Below are 15,905 nucleotides of genomic sequence, written 5' to 3' on the forward strand. Positions count from 1 at the left end.
ATCTGATAGATAACCTCCTATACGGTACCATAGACTCATAGAAGACCGGCTGTTACTTACATGAAAGTGTACCTACAGATACCACGCATTAGTGCACAGAAGTAAATTTGTTTCACGCTTCATGGTTCGCGCACTTCTTACACATTTTCATGAATTTTTGAATTGATAATAATTCGCACCAGTCAGACAATCCGAACCTTTAAAACTTAAAGATCAATTGTCAATGTTTTTGATGTGGTACATTCAATTACCTACTTATAGTGCTATCTTTTGCACATGCAGTAAACAAGGAATTACGCGATAAAAAAGGCAGTGTAACAGGAACATGACCTGGAAAAATATTCGAAGCAATACAAATGCCAAAAGGGTAATATTTACAGTCAGGCTTAGAGAATACGGCGCCACATCCTTCCATGAAAAGTCTACGTAGAAGCTCTCAACTAGATCTGGTTGAAGTACATGCAATCGTTGGCCAATAGTAACGGCCTTTTGAGCTCAGAAAGGCGCTTTTCTGGTTTATCTGTAACACAAACAAACAAGAGAGATAGTGATCTAGCGTGGTACATAAATATTGCGATAGCAATGTCTAACGTTTGACACTAACCATTTAGATCAAATACTAAAACCGTACTTAACACTCACTGAATATTACTACCTAGATCGATATCAGTTGTGGAATATTTACCTTCGCCGAAGTTGAACTGTCACACCCTTGGGAACATTACCTGACCGCCATCTTAATATCGACATCACGTGATTGAAATTATTTACTAAAGAATTGCGAATGCGAATTGCGGTTCCTGATTTGTAACCGCAATTATTATTTACCGATCATCTTTAGGACAATATTGATATTGTGAATTGCTTCGATACTTTTGATTTTGCGTACATTTACTCTTTGTCGTTACGAAGAACACATCTTTCGACATTCCGATTTTATGACCTGTGTATTTTAAATTAATTTTTGAAGTTACGTTATCTTTTTGCACTTTACGAGTATATGCCGCGCTATCACTACCCATTTCTTGTTTTTTGTTGTGTTTTATCTGATTGCAGATTATTGGCAGAAAGCTCGGAGACCCGCTAGTTTAACGGTAATATTTTAATTTCGTCATATTCACATTTCTTTGCCCTTTATCAAGAATAGAACAAGAATCTCTTAGTCTATCTGTTCCCGCTCAGCAAGTATTTACTCTCTTTTTAAATTGTCTATAAAACTAAGTGGCGCCTATCCGGTTTTTTAGTTAATTTTTTCTTTGTTGACTAGCCGCAGAAAAGAACCCATTAATCATCCCGACCCATCTCTATTTTGCCTGAACTAAGGGCAATTTTGTTGCGCATGTAACAAACTTCAGCACAACTAGTTTGACAGGTGACTGGATACCCCTCCATCTGCTTTGTCTATGAGTACTAACATTTGTTCAGCACCATAATTTCCTGAATCTTTGGGTCCTTATCGTACACAAGGCAAACCATATACAGAGCAGAATGGTCCTGTTTGTAGTTAGGACAGCTCTTCGGAGTTTCGCAAATATATATTTTTCATTATTGCAGTTTACGGCTGAATGTCCAAATTTGAGACAGTTAAAGCATGTTAGGGGCGACGGTGTTACGATTAACGAGTACATGTTCGCTTTGATAGTTTTCGGAAGAGAAGAACCCTTAAACGCTAATATGTGGCCAATCCACATGCCATCGCATATAATTCTTGCTCTTTAATTTCTTCCACGGTTGAGTTTGATAGATCTGGACAATAAATGACCCCTTACATCTATTCAAAGAACATAGGATGGGGTATGACTTCTACATCCATGGCCGAAAATCTCTTGATGTTCATAAGTCGTGCACTTTGAGCTTTTTTAATGCTGGTCAGATTACCAACTAAACCAAATAATGCTTTTGATTTTATTAAGGGGCTTACCTTCGTAAAGTCCCCTTCATTCCTTTTCAGTAGCAGGAACTGGGACCATGGTCTTTTTTTCCTGTGTACCCTTCTTGGCAGTTTGTCCAGTGCCTTGGGCAGAAGTGCTTGCATACCCCGCAGTCTGGTCACTCACCACCGGTGCCGAGCAGTTGCTTGATATTGACGCTCCCTGCCGTTTCTGGGGCCAACACGAACCCTTGGGTAGTGCGAGATTTAAAAAAAAAGATACTATTCGTAGTCAAAAAAAGGCCATCGGCGTTACTTTTATGTTACTGCCAGGGTGAGCGTAAAAGTTGTTAAGGAAGGATAAAAGAGATAGTACAACAGGACTGTTTAAAGTGTAGAAGTCTCGTACCTAACCATACCTATTACTCAGCCCATCCGAGTAGCCAATCACTAAGACCTAAGAGTACCCGGTACTCTTTGCTAAGACCACCACATAAATGTGGATGCCTACCACACGGATTTTAAATTTTAAATTGGAAAGGTAGGTAGGTATAAGTCAATAATCACATACTAAGAATTCAAAATATTGGAGAAGTACCTACACCTGCAAAATCTGTACAAATTCACAAACTCACCTATCCATGACACTTGTTCTGGAGTCAGTTGAATTTCCTCATTCCGGTCACCACTTGTTAAACTCGGAATCAGTATCGTCGGATATCCGAGTGTCATTCCAAAAGAAACTAACAGAATGTTTTTTACCATAACGGCCACAAACTGCGGTAGGCCCTTCTGGAAGGAAGATTTCGAATCCCCCATTCCTTGCGAAATCATTAGGGATGCCTTTCTGAAAAGAAAAAGCTTGATTATGTCGTTTTTATTTACAATTTGTGAACATATAAAATGGAATTTTACATAGTTTAATATGAACTAATTACTCGAGATAACCTCTGCATGTTGTACACTTAACATTACATTAAGATTCAATAATTATTTTTGCGCAAATAAAAAGACTGCGTTCTGCATGACCTAAATAATGTTTTAGCTTATCATTATGAAATTTACTGGCGCCATTAACGTAGAAATTTATTAGTAACAATAACCAGTAATGGCATAAGCAGGGATTACGGAATGAAATGGTTGGCATTTTTCCCACGACCTCCAATAAATGGCTGATATTCATATTATTAATATCTACACCCAGGGGTGGAAGGGGAACCATACACCGGCTCGTGAAATGTACCTGTCGGCTCACTCAGCGGCCGATGGAGGGGGGGGGGGGAAATTCACCTTCCTGACGAAAGCGTTTATTCGGCGTCTTTTATAAATCGATCGAGATATCGGCAACGAAACATCGTAGAACTTTCCGGTTTTCGGTATTATATACAAACTATCGTGTTATTCCTGCATCGGTTACTTTGACATCTGAAAGTCATTGGAGCACGAAAATCTGTAAATGAAACATCTGTGGAGGTATCTCCAATTTATGCGCGTCGACTCCGTTTGCATCAATTCCAACGAGGTTGAAGCAGCGAAAAAAGCAAGGAAAACAAAAGTCGATAATGAATTGTGACCGATCAGTTTTTGTTCACATTCGAGATGCGAAAACACCGGGCGATTTGTGGAAAATGTTGTGTAGCACGTGTGAATATAATGGTTCGATGCAGGGAATCGAACTTTCGCGCGAGCATAAAAATCACCGTAGAAGAAATCAAAATTTCTTGTAAGTGGTGGCGTATAGCACAGCTCTTTGTCTGTTTTGTGTTTTTAATTTTGAGTGACGCTGCCAGTCCCACCCACCGGGAAACTTCCCATTATCCCGCCGGCCCCATCTACCCCTGTCTACACCAGTAAAAGTCATTATAAAAAATTATTTAACAGACACTTTCTATGTTTATGCCACACCAATAAGTGGAAAGCAAAAAGCACATGTGGGTTTTGTTTTCTAATGGGCAAAACATGAGACATGAGTTGAGACGAGAAAACGCAATACGTCATTTTCACAAGCATTTGGATTTGATGAAATGTATTGTTTTCCAAAGGAGTCGTAGAAAAAACTACCGAGTTATTTTTTTAATTGTTATTTTTGTGTACCTACATTTAATGATTAAAATAAACTTTTTATACTAACACAGATATAAATACCTATACTCTATTTACATTTGTGATACTAAACATCAACAATTTATAACAACTTTAAGTAGGTACCTATTATACGAATCTTACGTTCCTAGACCGTGGTTTAATAGTCTCTTAGAAATGAGGTCTTGGTTGTTAAACGTGGAAACCATGTTGCTTAATAGATGTACTGTTTCAGCTATACCTTTAAATTCAAGTATTTGTTCAAGTATTAGGAGCAATAAATGACATTTTTGAAGGGTACTTAAAGATGTCTGTCCAGCCTTACTACGATGTGGTACTCTTATCGATTTAATTTGATAGTTCTTTTTCTTTATAGAAGACGAATCATTCACCAGTCTTATCTTTCCTATCTTTCTTGTGGGAACAAGATAGTTAACTAACGTATCGTCGTAAGATATGCCACTCTGATGTATGTTCTTGCAGTGTGAAACCTAGGACCATAAATTCTGCCAACGATTGTACATATATTCAATTGGATCCTTGCGTCTTTTTTGAGAAATTAAAGATGGCCTCCCCTTTTACATGGAAATTGATATCAAAGCTACCTACCTACCTCGCCTCAAGAAATGAACAAAAGCAAAGTGTTCCAAATCGGCCCGGAAACGATTGTTTCTAATTTTTAAGAAAGTAATGTGTATGACCAATGCATATAAGTAACGGGCGATCCTCGGGGCGATCAAAAATGAGTTGTTGTCGAGTCGCCTTTGGAAGTTCATATTAAATATGATTTTCCGCATGTAAATCAAAACTCCAAAGGTGATTCGACAGCAACTCATTTTTGATCGCACAGTATATCCATAATGAAGGCATGGCCGTTCCCAAAAAAATGTCTTTCATTTCTTCCTGGATTCCCTACAATAGCATAGGATGCTTCTCCTCAACGCAATACATATATTAAGGACACACACCAAACACGACGAATATTATTAAAGCGAGTGTTAAAGAGGATCAATCCAACCCATTAGGTACTAAGGACTAGCCCAACCTGAGGCAGACAGATGCATTCTGAACTGCTGGATCTTCTTTCCAATGCTTTAGGAATCTTCTTAGACATACCTATTCATTGAAATCTTTTCAAAAATCTGTTTACTAAAAATCGCAAAAAACTTTTTTGTGATCTTAGAAAGTTTCTTTTTGATCTTAGAAGTTTTAAAATTTGACCGCAAGTCTTCCTAGAAACCTAAAAAACATACTTTCTTTCTTGAATTTAACAGCCTATAAAAATGTACCTAACTATAAAGTTAGCAATAGAATTCCAGCAAGTAGGTAATTTTCTTTCCTCTTGAACATATCCAAAAGCCCCAATTGCGGAGAAGTGCGCAACATGTTACCATTGTAAATGTTAGGTCCCTTTTTTAAGTTTTTCTCCAATATCTCGAAAACTATCAATAGTCGAGTGCCTCGGACTCGGATTTCGCCAAAAATGAATGAATTTACATGTAACCAACGGGATTTTGTTTTTTATATTCTAAACTGGAAACTCTACCAAACAATTTTTGGTGCACTTGATTGCTTCCGTGTTAACACAAAAAAATATGAAAAATTAGTATTTCAGCATAAAAATGTTGTTTAAACTTTAAAATCACATTTTTGAGGGCATTTTTTAAAAACTAAAAAAAATGTGGTATTATTTGCGTTTTGTCGTCCTCCTGTCCGTTCCTCCGGACCCACTTCTACCGTTTTGAACTACTTCTAGAGGAATGGACCTAGAGTTCTGGATTTTTTGCAATGATAGCCTATACCTTGAAAGTGCGCCAGGCGGCCATCAAATTTCGCTGTCTTAAAGGGAGAGGGGCATGAATTATTTCCTGAGATGCTGTTTTTGAAAGTGCATAACTTTTACAACCAATTGGTCTCAGATTTTGCATACGCATGCCTTTAGTGGTGCCAAGTAACACATTTTTACAACTTTGTACAAACTATAACTCTCCCGAGTCCCGAGCGACTCTTTCCCAAGATCAGTGAGTGACGGGGCCGGGGGGTATAAATTAATTTTATCTTTCATGGTATTCCGATGAAACGTCTCAACGAAAGGAAACGTTTTCTACAAACCACCGCCCTTTTTTCTGACTCCTTATCAAAAGAGGGGGCTTGGGGGGGGGGGAGACTGGAACTGGGTTTATCCTTCATAGTAGGTGTCAACGAAAAGAATTAATTTCTCCCAACCATAGTTCTCTTCGATCCCTTACCGTGATTGGATATATTCCCTTATATCTCCAGAACAGATAGTCGAAAGAGGGTACTACTCATAAAGGGCGATTGAGACGTCTGCAAGAAATATATCCAATCCATCGCTGATATCAAAACTTTAAGAGCGAATATCTCGAAAACGGTTTATTGGAGGAAAGTACTCTCAAAGGCAAAATGAATCGACCGGACGAGACATCTCTATTGGTGAAGTCGAAGCAAATACCTTGACAACGAAGCGTCGGAAGAGGGAACTCCTACAAGGCAAGTGGAACGTCAGCACGAGACATATCTATTGTTGATGTCAAAGTTTTCAGTGCAAATATCTGCAGAATGGAGTGGCGGAGGATTTCGAATCTATGCCAGGCGGCCTTTAAATGTTTATGTGTAAAGAGCCTCCTCAATTAATCATCCACCAATAAGGTAAACATCGATAAATGGTACCAGGCTACTACCTTATAACCCAGCTATTTATTACGCTACTTCGTTTTAAAAAAAGCAGGTTGTATAACGTGGAGGGGAGAACGGCAGCTGCAACGTACAACGAAATTTCAAAAACAGAGACGAACTACAACGAATGATGGATGAATATTGGATGGAAGGGAGTTTGGAATGAAGGTAAACATCGGCAAGGCAAAAGTAATGCTGATGAGTAAAGAATATGAAGAAGTAAAGATACAGTTAGAAGGAGTTATCATGTACACGGACGGACGGACGGACAGAAAGTCTAAAATCATGAACGATCTCTAGGTTGCTCGTGAATAAAGAAACAGAAAAGATCTGCTAAATGATTAGATTCCGGTTTAGTGAAACCTATGCATGATATAAAAAGTGAAAGTGAATGCAGCCGCAATGTCAAACTGCATTCCCCAAAGACTAGGTATTTAATTGTAATTCACTTACTGTTTAAACAGCATTGCACTCCTTATACGCGTTTCACGTTCGATAAATGCATAGAAACAATCACGTCTATTATGTGATAAGTTTGGATAACTACTGAATTAACGACAGATCCACTTTCTTTAACCGCTACGCTATCACTTACTACTCCGAGATTAGCAAATCCCCAAGAAATCATCTCGCAAACTCAACTTTAACTACATCCAACTACATTCTACGTGCGGTAATTATAATTTTTATGACAAGGAAACGTGTTGCGTAAAGAGTACGGGATTTATTTTCAAGGTATTAGCATTGTATGGTACAATGGTATTACTCAAGTTCAAGTTCTTTTGAATAGACCCGTGCGCTTCCAGTATATTCTCCATCTGCTCCTTTAGATGTATCTCTGGCAAAATTTCCCATAACAAACCATTACTAATACCTTACGTAGAAGAGCATCCCAAAAGAAAGCAGTACATTCCATGGATTTGACAGCAGTCAAATTGCTATTTAACCAACAATTACACTTGCGTAACAATTTTCAAAATGTTATAAAGACTTTATTTGATGAGCACATTTTTCATTACCAGAATGTAGGTATAAGAGAACGATATATGCATGAAAAACTGGCATACAGAAAAAAAAGAGATATGGGGTTACGCCAGTGTAATGAACCTAGTTATCGGTTTATGTGAAAAGTATTTCGAATTGTTCCCTCGTTGGTACTTTGATAGAATTGACTATTAAGGCGAAATTCCAAAATGCAGCTCCCAGCTTTATCGACTTTGGACCGATAGCCAAAAAATGAGGGAATTGTGGTTTCTGGTGCTAAAGAGCTTTTGGGGTTAAACATGCGTTTTGATGCTTTCTTTTCTAACTAAAAGTATACCTTGTAAGTGGTGTCCCTGGGTAGTACTGACATATACTTGTGGAATTGCATGAGTAACTTTAATTATTTAACATTGAAATCATGTTAAAAATGTGTTTGGCTAATTAAAATTTTGTTAAAAAAAGCTTATCGGATGAGAAGTTAAACAAAACTGAAAACAATCGATTTCTAAAAAATTAATGTCTCCGTCATAATTGATGACAAAAGGTTTAGGATAAAACAAAAATGGCGTCAACATGGAATTCCGGATGATATCAATACAGCCACTTTCTGTGACTAAATGGTGGCGTACTTATTTGAATTTCATATTACAGGGTTTTTTTCAGGCACGAATGTAAACACTGTAACAGGGGCTACATTTCATGGTGCGGATATCGCTGATCGTTTTATGAAGCGGCAGAGCAAAGTGATACAAGCTTTATAGGGGAGTCGATGGTGTCTGTCTGTCCATCTGCCCGTGAACACGATAACTGCCAAACGCTTGGACGGATTCGGTTCAAACTTTGCGAAGTTAACCGATATGCCACATGTAAGAAGCCTATTGAAAATAGGTCAAATCCAATGACCCCGTAGCGTCACGCCTCTCTGTCTCTGGCAAACGCTTGAACTTATTCGGTTCAAACTTTGCACAGTTGGCACAAGTCTATTGAAAATGGGTTAAATCCAATGACCCCGTAGGGTCACACCGAGGTGCTCTGCAGCTTTTTATCCGCTGTATATGTTTATTACGTTTTATCTTTTTACGGTAATGTTAGATTTTTGCCCAAAATGTATTATTCACGGCTAGCTCAACTTTACTGAAATACTTTTCTACATTTTCATTAGCAAACTGAACTTATTTGTTTTCAACCGGAAATCTCTTCCGCCTTCGACCACTTTGATGGAAAATCAATACACAAAATCAAAAATATTGACATATATTGAAATTTAGATAATTCGATCGATCGGCCAGTATCCAAAACTGTACTGCGATATTGTAAGTGACCACTTTTTATTTTTTTATTTTTTTACACACAACTTGAGAACCTAGCATTTATAGATTTAACTCAATTAGAAGATTTCTAGTACTTAATATTGAATTAATATAGAAAACTTATTAATTTCTCCTAACTGAGCTCATACACGACTGGCAAACTTCATTTAAAGAATTTAAACACGTACAAAATGACTAGATTGAATCTTTAAAGGATATTTCTGAATGGTCCCTACTGAATACAAATAGCAAAATACACTTTACCTTAACCGTAAGACGTCTAAAACTACACATTGGGTCGTCCAACCTTGGAAATCTCGATAATACTCTATTTAGAACTCGTGGAATGGAAACAAAAACTCTTGATTCGTAGCGGGGAGGCTTTGCTGGTTGCAAACTCCTCAGCAATACGCGATGTTGCGTAATCTAAATGACGGAGTTAATTTGATACGCGTTAATTGCGTACAAGGTTATTTATAGCGGATGATTAACAATACCATCGCTTAATTGAACAACACCTATTGGAGTTGATTTTAAATTCCCGCGTCCGAGTTTCCGCGATCGTTCGTATTGTGCAATACTGTTTTTAAAATTGCACGGACTATCCTTGATTTAATAACCAATGAAATTACTTCCTTCTAGCACAGTACACGTTTATTATTATTTCCAATGAGAGTTTCTCCTTTGCCAACCGAACAATTTTTATTTGAATGCAAATCGCTACGGGCTACACACGCGAATTTTCGTTTTAAGTTTTTCAACTTACCAGCTAAGTTCACGTTCCTAACGCTGCGTTGTAGTAACATTATGAGAGATTTCGATTAAGCTATTTTGGTCATGTAAAAGCTATTAAAATTGTGTTATCGCCCGCCAGACTAGCGCTGACACCCGTGTGTTCTAATTACTAATTTAAAATGAAAAAACCTAAACACTCTATCCAGCTCCCTTTACAATAACCGTGACCAGTTCGGGAAATTAACTTAAATCTGCCCCATCGGGTTACATACTTTTGTCGTCTTTACACCACGAAGAATTTACTTTTCTGAATTTTAGTAGAAATTCCGATATCATCAGAAATTCCCCAGCAAGAAGTGGTGTAGGTATAGTATAGAGCATAAGATATCGTAAGATTTTGCTCTGAGCCTCTGACGTTAGCTGTTTTTGAAGAAGAGCGAAAGTGTAATAAAAAAATCCAAAAAAATGAGTCCTAGAAGAATGGACCGACAACAAGTGATTTCGCCCATATACTTCGTTGAAATCAATGACGGCAAGGAAACAAAAATTCCAAAGTTGACTCGCCAGCAACTCATTTTTGATCGAATAGTATAGTTCAAACGTGAATTCTCATTTGTTACAAAACTAATTGTTGCGAATCCAGAAAACTTATGTCAAAAGTGGTCGAAACGTAACCCCTAGTGTCCAGAAAAGGAGAAGTTCTTCCACTGACTGACAAGTACAGCAAAATCTCCCAGTTAACGCAATCTATTTCACTATTCAGTTTCATTAAACCAGCTAAAAAAAGTTGCTGTTAGAGGCCCAAAGATCAGTTCTCGTTTCAGGAGCCATGCATGAACTGGGAACTCACGGCTTTAAGTAATTTTCTTCAATTACATTTCCAAAAATTCCTTCTCCAAGGCTCACTTATTCTTAAAAAACATTCATCAAATACGAAATTTCATTTCTCACACCTTTTTCTGTGAATAATGACAGAATCGGAACGGGCACAAGCAAAATTCTATGTAAAGCTGCTAATTTTGGGGGTTTTGCGTGCGATTATTTCCTCGAGTAATCTGAGGTACACCGATCGCTAAGCAGAAGCGAGTTGACGTATTAGCTTTGCTCAGGACGTGGATCCCCCTATCTGGGATGGCGATTTGGGCTTTCACTGTGAATCATTGATTTAATTTCCATGTTATTGGTCAGTGGAATGATTTCTTAATCAACCCAGTACATTTCTATGAGGTACCTAAAGTGACGCAAGTGGAACTGATACGCGGCTAACCAGAAATCAATACTCTCAAGTTATTTTTTATTTATGTTGGCATAACAAACGAAATGATAAAAAATGACGAAGAGGAAAAATTTTCATCGATACTGGTGCAACCTCGATTAAAGCACTTTGATCGATGTGCGAAAAGAAAGATTTTTTCGCTTATTATTTGTAGAGCTTCCGCATACACACTTTAATTAGTTAGTGGTGATCAGTCGACTGGTTTAAATCAGTGAGAGTATTAAGTAGGTATTACCATGAATATGCAGAGGTATGTATTGTTACGTTTGTTTTAAATTAGACACAGGCAAAGAAACTATCTTATATGTCTAGTTTCACAGGTTAACCAATCATTAAAAATATTAGACTAAAAGCGCAAGCGTCTCCTGTTACTACTTTTAATTATTGGTCAATTGCCATCACTTGTGAAACTGGAAAATAATGTTCTAAGTGCAACCTAACTTATGTTAAAGCGAAAAACCAAAACCAGTTTTCTTTTGAAAAATTCAAAAAATTTCTGCAATTTTTAAATTTGATTAGTCTAGAATACCGTATGCAAATAAATTTCAAACATCTGGTATGCTTTTAAAAATGAAACAATTCCTGGTATAGGTATGTGACAACCCCACAGATCATTATTTTTTAATTCTTAAAATGCATCATATTGAAATTAGCTTCTAGAAACCTCCCCCATTTTTTGTCTCCATGTTGTCTCATCTGACACAATGAGACAAATGCAGAGTCTCGCAGTTTGTGTACCCATAGGTATCACTTGAAACGGAAACTTCCAAGAAGTGCATTAAGTGCAATTGCTAGAAAATGTAGAGAATTCGCAGAAAATTATCGCGAGTCAAAAAATGTGACGCATAGTAGTGTGACTAAAGGTCAACTAAATGGGCAATCTAGGTTTAGAGGTAAAACATTAAAAAATCGAAACCAGCTTCAAAACAACAACAAAAACAACACGCTAATCGTTACCAGAGTAAATGAACTGGCGTGCAGCTAAATATAATCACTTATGATAAGTGAAGAAAAACTTCCGAATATCAATGGAAAAATTGTTTGGTGACGTAGGGGGACCTAATTATCAGAGAAATAAAAATGTTTATTAGAGAGAGATCGCAGCATAATGCAGTGTGCGTATTACTCCCCTTCTACTGACTTATGCTCATAAACTGGAAACAGAGTGTGATATTGGTATAACCATTTCCTGGTTCAATACGATGTAAAGGTTGTTTGCACTGTTTTATGCAAGGGAGTGGCTTTCTTATATTCCATCAGAAAGTTCTTTTATAGCGTATGGTTTCCTAACAAATTCGAGCCCTTGGAGTGGAGGAAAAAGAAATTTTTCAGAAACTCTTCCTGAAAACGTCCTTGTGTTCTGTTCGTTACCATTAAGTTGTTTACACTGTTTACTAAATGATTGCGTGTAAGTAATGGCGCGTTAAATTAGATGGTTTCTTTCGTTTGAATTTTGTTTGTAAATAGGATAATGTAGACAGTGCTAGCATGATTATGCTAGTCTTGCAAAGTGAAAAGGACAAACAATCTATTAATTACGATTATTTTGTCGTTCAAATATCAACTGACAGAGGTTATCTGAAAGCAAAGGCCGGCCGACAGAGCTAAACTAGACTGATTAATAATTCTAATTTAGAATGACTGATATAGAATCCAGCACGTAGCGAATTGAAGTGGTGATCCCTTCAGTTACATAGGTTTTGGCCATTGATCTTTTTCCCTTTCCCCGTGTTCCATCAAAATTTTGTTTCATCATTAGTTTTATTTTGCGTAAAGCCCAAAGTTCACAAAATAAAACTGAAGACATAGATTTCGTGAAAGTGTGTACTAAATCAATACCTTATGCTATGGCATGATCCATGATGTCAATGGTTAAAAAAAGGTATTTCATTCAGAATGGCCTTTTTAAAAGGTCGAATTTAACCTGTTCACTAAAGCAATAAAATACAATTTGCAAGAGTAACTTTTATCTAGGCAGCTTAGCTCGAAGAAAGTTCTGTGAAACAGTCAATAATAAGTTCCCCATTTTTCAGACATTTAGAAGAGTGCATCTTGAATGTTTGATGCAGAACTATAATCCCTTAGACAGTTTCAAAATAGACGTGGCATAGAAACATGAACTATTTTCTCATTTCTTAATAGATCAATGGTGCAATGATTTTTTCAAAATTTCTTCGCAGGTTGGAAAAAAATTCAATCATCTTACGTCATGTTCATGCTAAAACATGTAACTTTCTAAGGGATCATAGTTTAGTTTTTCTAAATGTTTATAAAAAAAGTCTCCATAGTCCATAAATAGGAAAGTTGGTATTGCCGCATTGGGCAATCTTTGCATGCGCACATCTGATTTTTTCAATATGTGATATGTTTACCTTTACTAGAAGCATCTGTGGTTAAAATTTCAAAGAAAGGTCTATAAAGCTGGTATTGCTCAGTCTGCGCATGCGTACATCTCATTTTTACAATATGCGATATGTTTGCTTTTACTAGAAACATCTGTGGCTAACATTTCAAAAAATAGCTATGAATTCGAAAGTCTGCATAACATGTAATGTTTCCTTTTACTAGAAGCATCTTTAGTGCAAATTTCAAAAAATATCGTTATAAATAAGAGTTAACATTGTGCAGTCTGCACATGCGTACATCCGATTTTTAGTGTAGGTATGCGATGGGTTTGCTTTTACTGGAACTATCTGTGATTGAAATTTCTACATAATAGAAAATAAGAAAAAAATTGATATTCGCAGCCTGCGCATGCGCACATTAATCGTCAAGATTTTTCTTGGGTCAGATGTGAGCACTATGAGCTACCGAAGTCAAAAAGAACCAACTAAATATTGAAAGCTGTAGAAGCAGTTGGGGCCTTGGACGGACGGATGAACTGAGAAAGTGGCCATAATAGCACTTTCCAACACGAGTTGGAAAATGCCCTTTACTCTGGATATTTCTTAGGATTCACAAAACACCTATAGGACAATATGTTGAATAAGAAAGAAGAACTGGAACCAGTTCAAACAATATAAAATTAAAAAAAGAGGGCCCCACAGATTGTACTTCCACTTCAAATGAAAAAAAAAACGGTTTACCAAACCGCCGATTAAAGGTCGAATCTCGCGGGCTAAAAATAAAAAGTTACTTGTAACGGGGCAAGGCGAGCGAAAAAACAAATCTGCAGTTCAAGAATTGTTCTGATCAGACCAGTGTTTGGCAGTTATGTAGCTTATGGTTTGTCTAAAAAGCCAGTACAAGTATCAAATTTATATATAGCTGTATTTTTGATTTATTGTGTTGAATAATGGAAGATTATGCACTGATAGCAGTCTATTATAGTGGTAGCGGTATATTAAAACAAGATACGAAGAATCCCATATGATTGTCAGTTGGAGCATTTTTTGACACTCAGCTCGCGTTCGGAAACACGACTTTTAATCTGGTTCATATATCAATAATACTGATCCTTGAACCCGTAGGAATGGATTGACGAAGATTTGACTCTCTTTTCGTTCTCGAGTTAGACGAGGAACAGGCGGACAGACGAACAGACGGACGAACAGACGAACGGACAGACGGGCGGACAGACGGACGGACAATACTATCACGCAAGGGAAATTTCTTTCCCAAAATTCTCCTAAAAACGGAATCTTACACAGGCAACTAAATAAATCCTTCTCTATGTCCCCAAAAGCCTATCTTATTTCGTATAAATCCAATATAGCGCCCATAAAGAATAAGAAAGTAGTAGCCTGTAGCTTCTATATCTAGCGCGTTATGGAAATTCTGACCACAGATTCAGATTCTCCGAAGAAAAGTGCCCATAGAAGTGCTAACTAGAACAGTCCATTTCCGACCGTTTAAGCTAGGGACAATGAAAACAAAATTTGACATTTTCAGTTTTCCGTTGATACCTCAATTATTTTTAACGATTTTTCAAAAATTTCAAATAAGTTTTTTTGTCACAAAAATCGGGAACTGTGGCCCCCTTTTGGATGAGCCACGAATTTGAACCACCCTGTACATCTTTTTCTGAATGTTTTCTCAGGTACACACACAGATAGGGATAGAACCAATAGATTTAAATAAGCCGAATGTGGTTCTACAAACAGACGTTTTATTGTATTTCTTCGGATGTTCCGTGTTGTGCCGAATAGGGGAATTTTTCTGATTACCTAAGCTCTTTCCGTTTTTCGAATTTTCTTGTTTCTTTAAATTTTTTATATTTCTTCAGTTTTTAAGATCCTTTCAAGTGTTTAGTTCGGGATTCTTTTCATTTCTAAATTTGTGATTCTTCAATGTTTAAATTCTTTGGACTCCTCAGGGTTTTTGCACCTTTGTTTCAGAGTAATCCCAGTTTTCCCTTATTGTTCAATTTCTTTACATTATTAAAACTTCTCCGAGCTTGTGATGTTTCACGATGTATATGGTTGAAAATATTATCCTCCATGTCGGTACGCCACTGATTTTACTTACTGACTCGTTGACTTGTAGTTGCTCCTTAGCTGCTCCTTGCTCGTTGTATAAAACTTATCTTTTTTGCTTTGCCTATATAAATACACAACTATATCCTAGATATGTCCTATTCAGTAAATAATATAGTATTGATACATCCAAAACTTAAGTTAGGTAGATTTATGACAAGAAAAATTGGGAACATTGTGCTCAGATAAAGCGACAATTTAAGTATCCCATCGATACGTTACTTGAATTATACCTTTAAATCAATAAATACTGTCAAAAGCAGGTCTGCTTTATTTATGATGCAAACGTTATAGGTTACAATTCAAAAAAATAAACAATTCTTCTCGTTTACCCACCGATACGTCGAAAATTTCACGTTTGAATTTAAATGAACAAATTAGAAATTACCTATTCACTGTTAATTTGGTAATATTTATACATTGCTATTTATTAAGAAGTAGACATAGGGAATTACATGTATTGTTTCTCCCTATGT

At 36.9% G+C, this 15,905-nt stretch overlaps 2 protein-coding genes across 16 annotated transcripts in view; one reads left to right on the forward strand and one right to left on the reverse strand.

The window, feature by feature from the left end:
* The window catches only part of LOC116171404 (facilitated trehalose transporter Tret1-like), a 49,183-nt gene that overhangs the window by 28,976 nt on the left and 4,302 nt on the right, over nt 1-15,905 (forward strand). For 2 of the 6 annotated variants that reach the window (XM_031488229.1, XM_031488234.1), the window contains exon 1: nt 11,109-11,204. The exons of 2 other annotated variants lie outside the window; for them this stretch is intronic. In XM_031488229.1, the coding sequence (XP_031344089.1) occupies nt 11,191-11,204 (14 nt within the window). In that variant the 5' untranslated portion in view covers nt 11,109-11,190. Of the gene's footprint in view, nt 1-11,094; nt 11,205-15,905 lie in introns of those variants that run through there. 2 more of the 6 variants (XM_031488230.1, XM_031488231.1) reach the window with 2 other exon arrangements.
* LOC116171402 (facilitated trehalose transporter Tret1-like) overlaps nt 1-15,905 on the reverse strand; it is a 51,299-nt gene that overhangs the window by 4,307 nt on the left and 31,087 nt on the right. For 2 of the 10 annotated variants that reach the window (XM_031488227.1, XM_031488220.1), the window contains exon 2: nt 2,506-2,717. In XM_031488227.1, coding sequence (XP_031344087.1) covers nt 2,506-2,704 — 199 coding nt within the window. In that variant the 5' untranslated portion in view covers nt 2,705-2,717. Of the gene's footprint in view, nt 1-60; nt 206-251; nt 521-1,921; nt 2,121-2,505; nt 2,718-2,808; nt 2,830-7,102; nt 7,303-15,905 lie in introns of those variants that run through there. The other 8 variants (XM_031488225.1, XM_031488222.1, XM_031488224.1 and 5 more) reach the window with 8 other exon arrangements.

This window comes from Photinus pyralis, unplaced genomic scaffold, assembly GCF_008802855.1.
Source record: "Photinus pyralis isolate 1611_PpyrPB1 unplaced genomic scaffold, Ppyr1.3 Ppyr1.4_LG5, whole genome shotgun sequence".
Classification (NCBI taxonomy): domain Eukaryota; kingdom Metazoa; phylum Arthropoda; class Insecta; order Coleoptera; family Lampyridae; genus Photinus; species Photinus pyralis.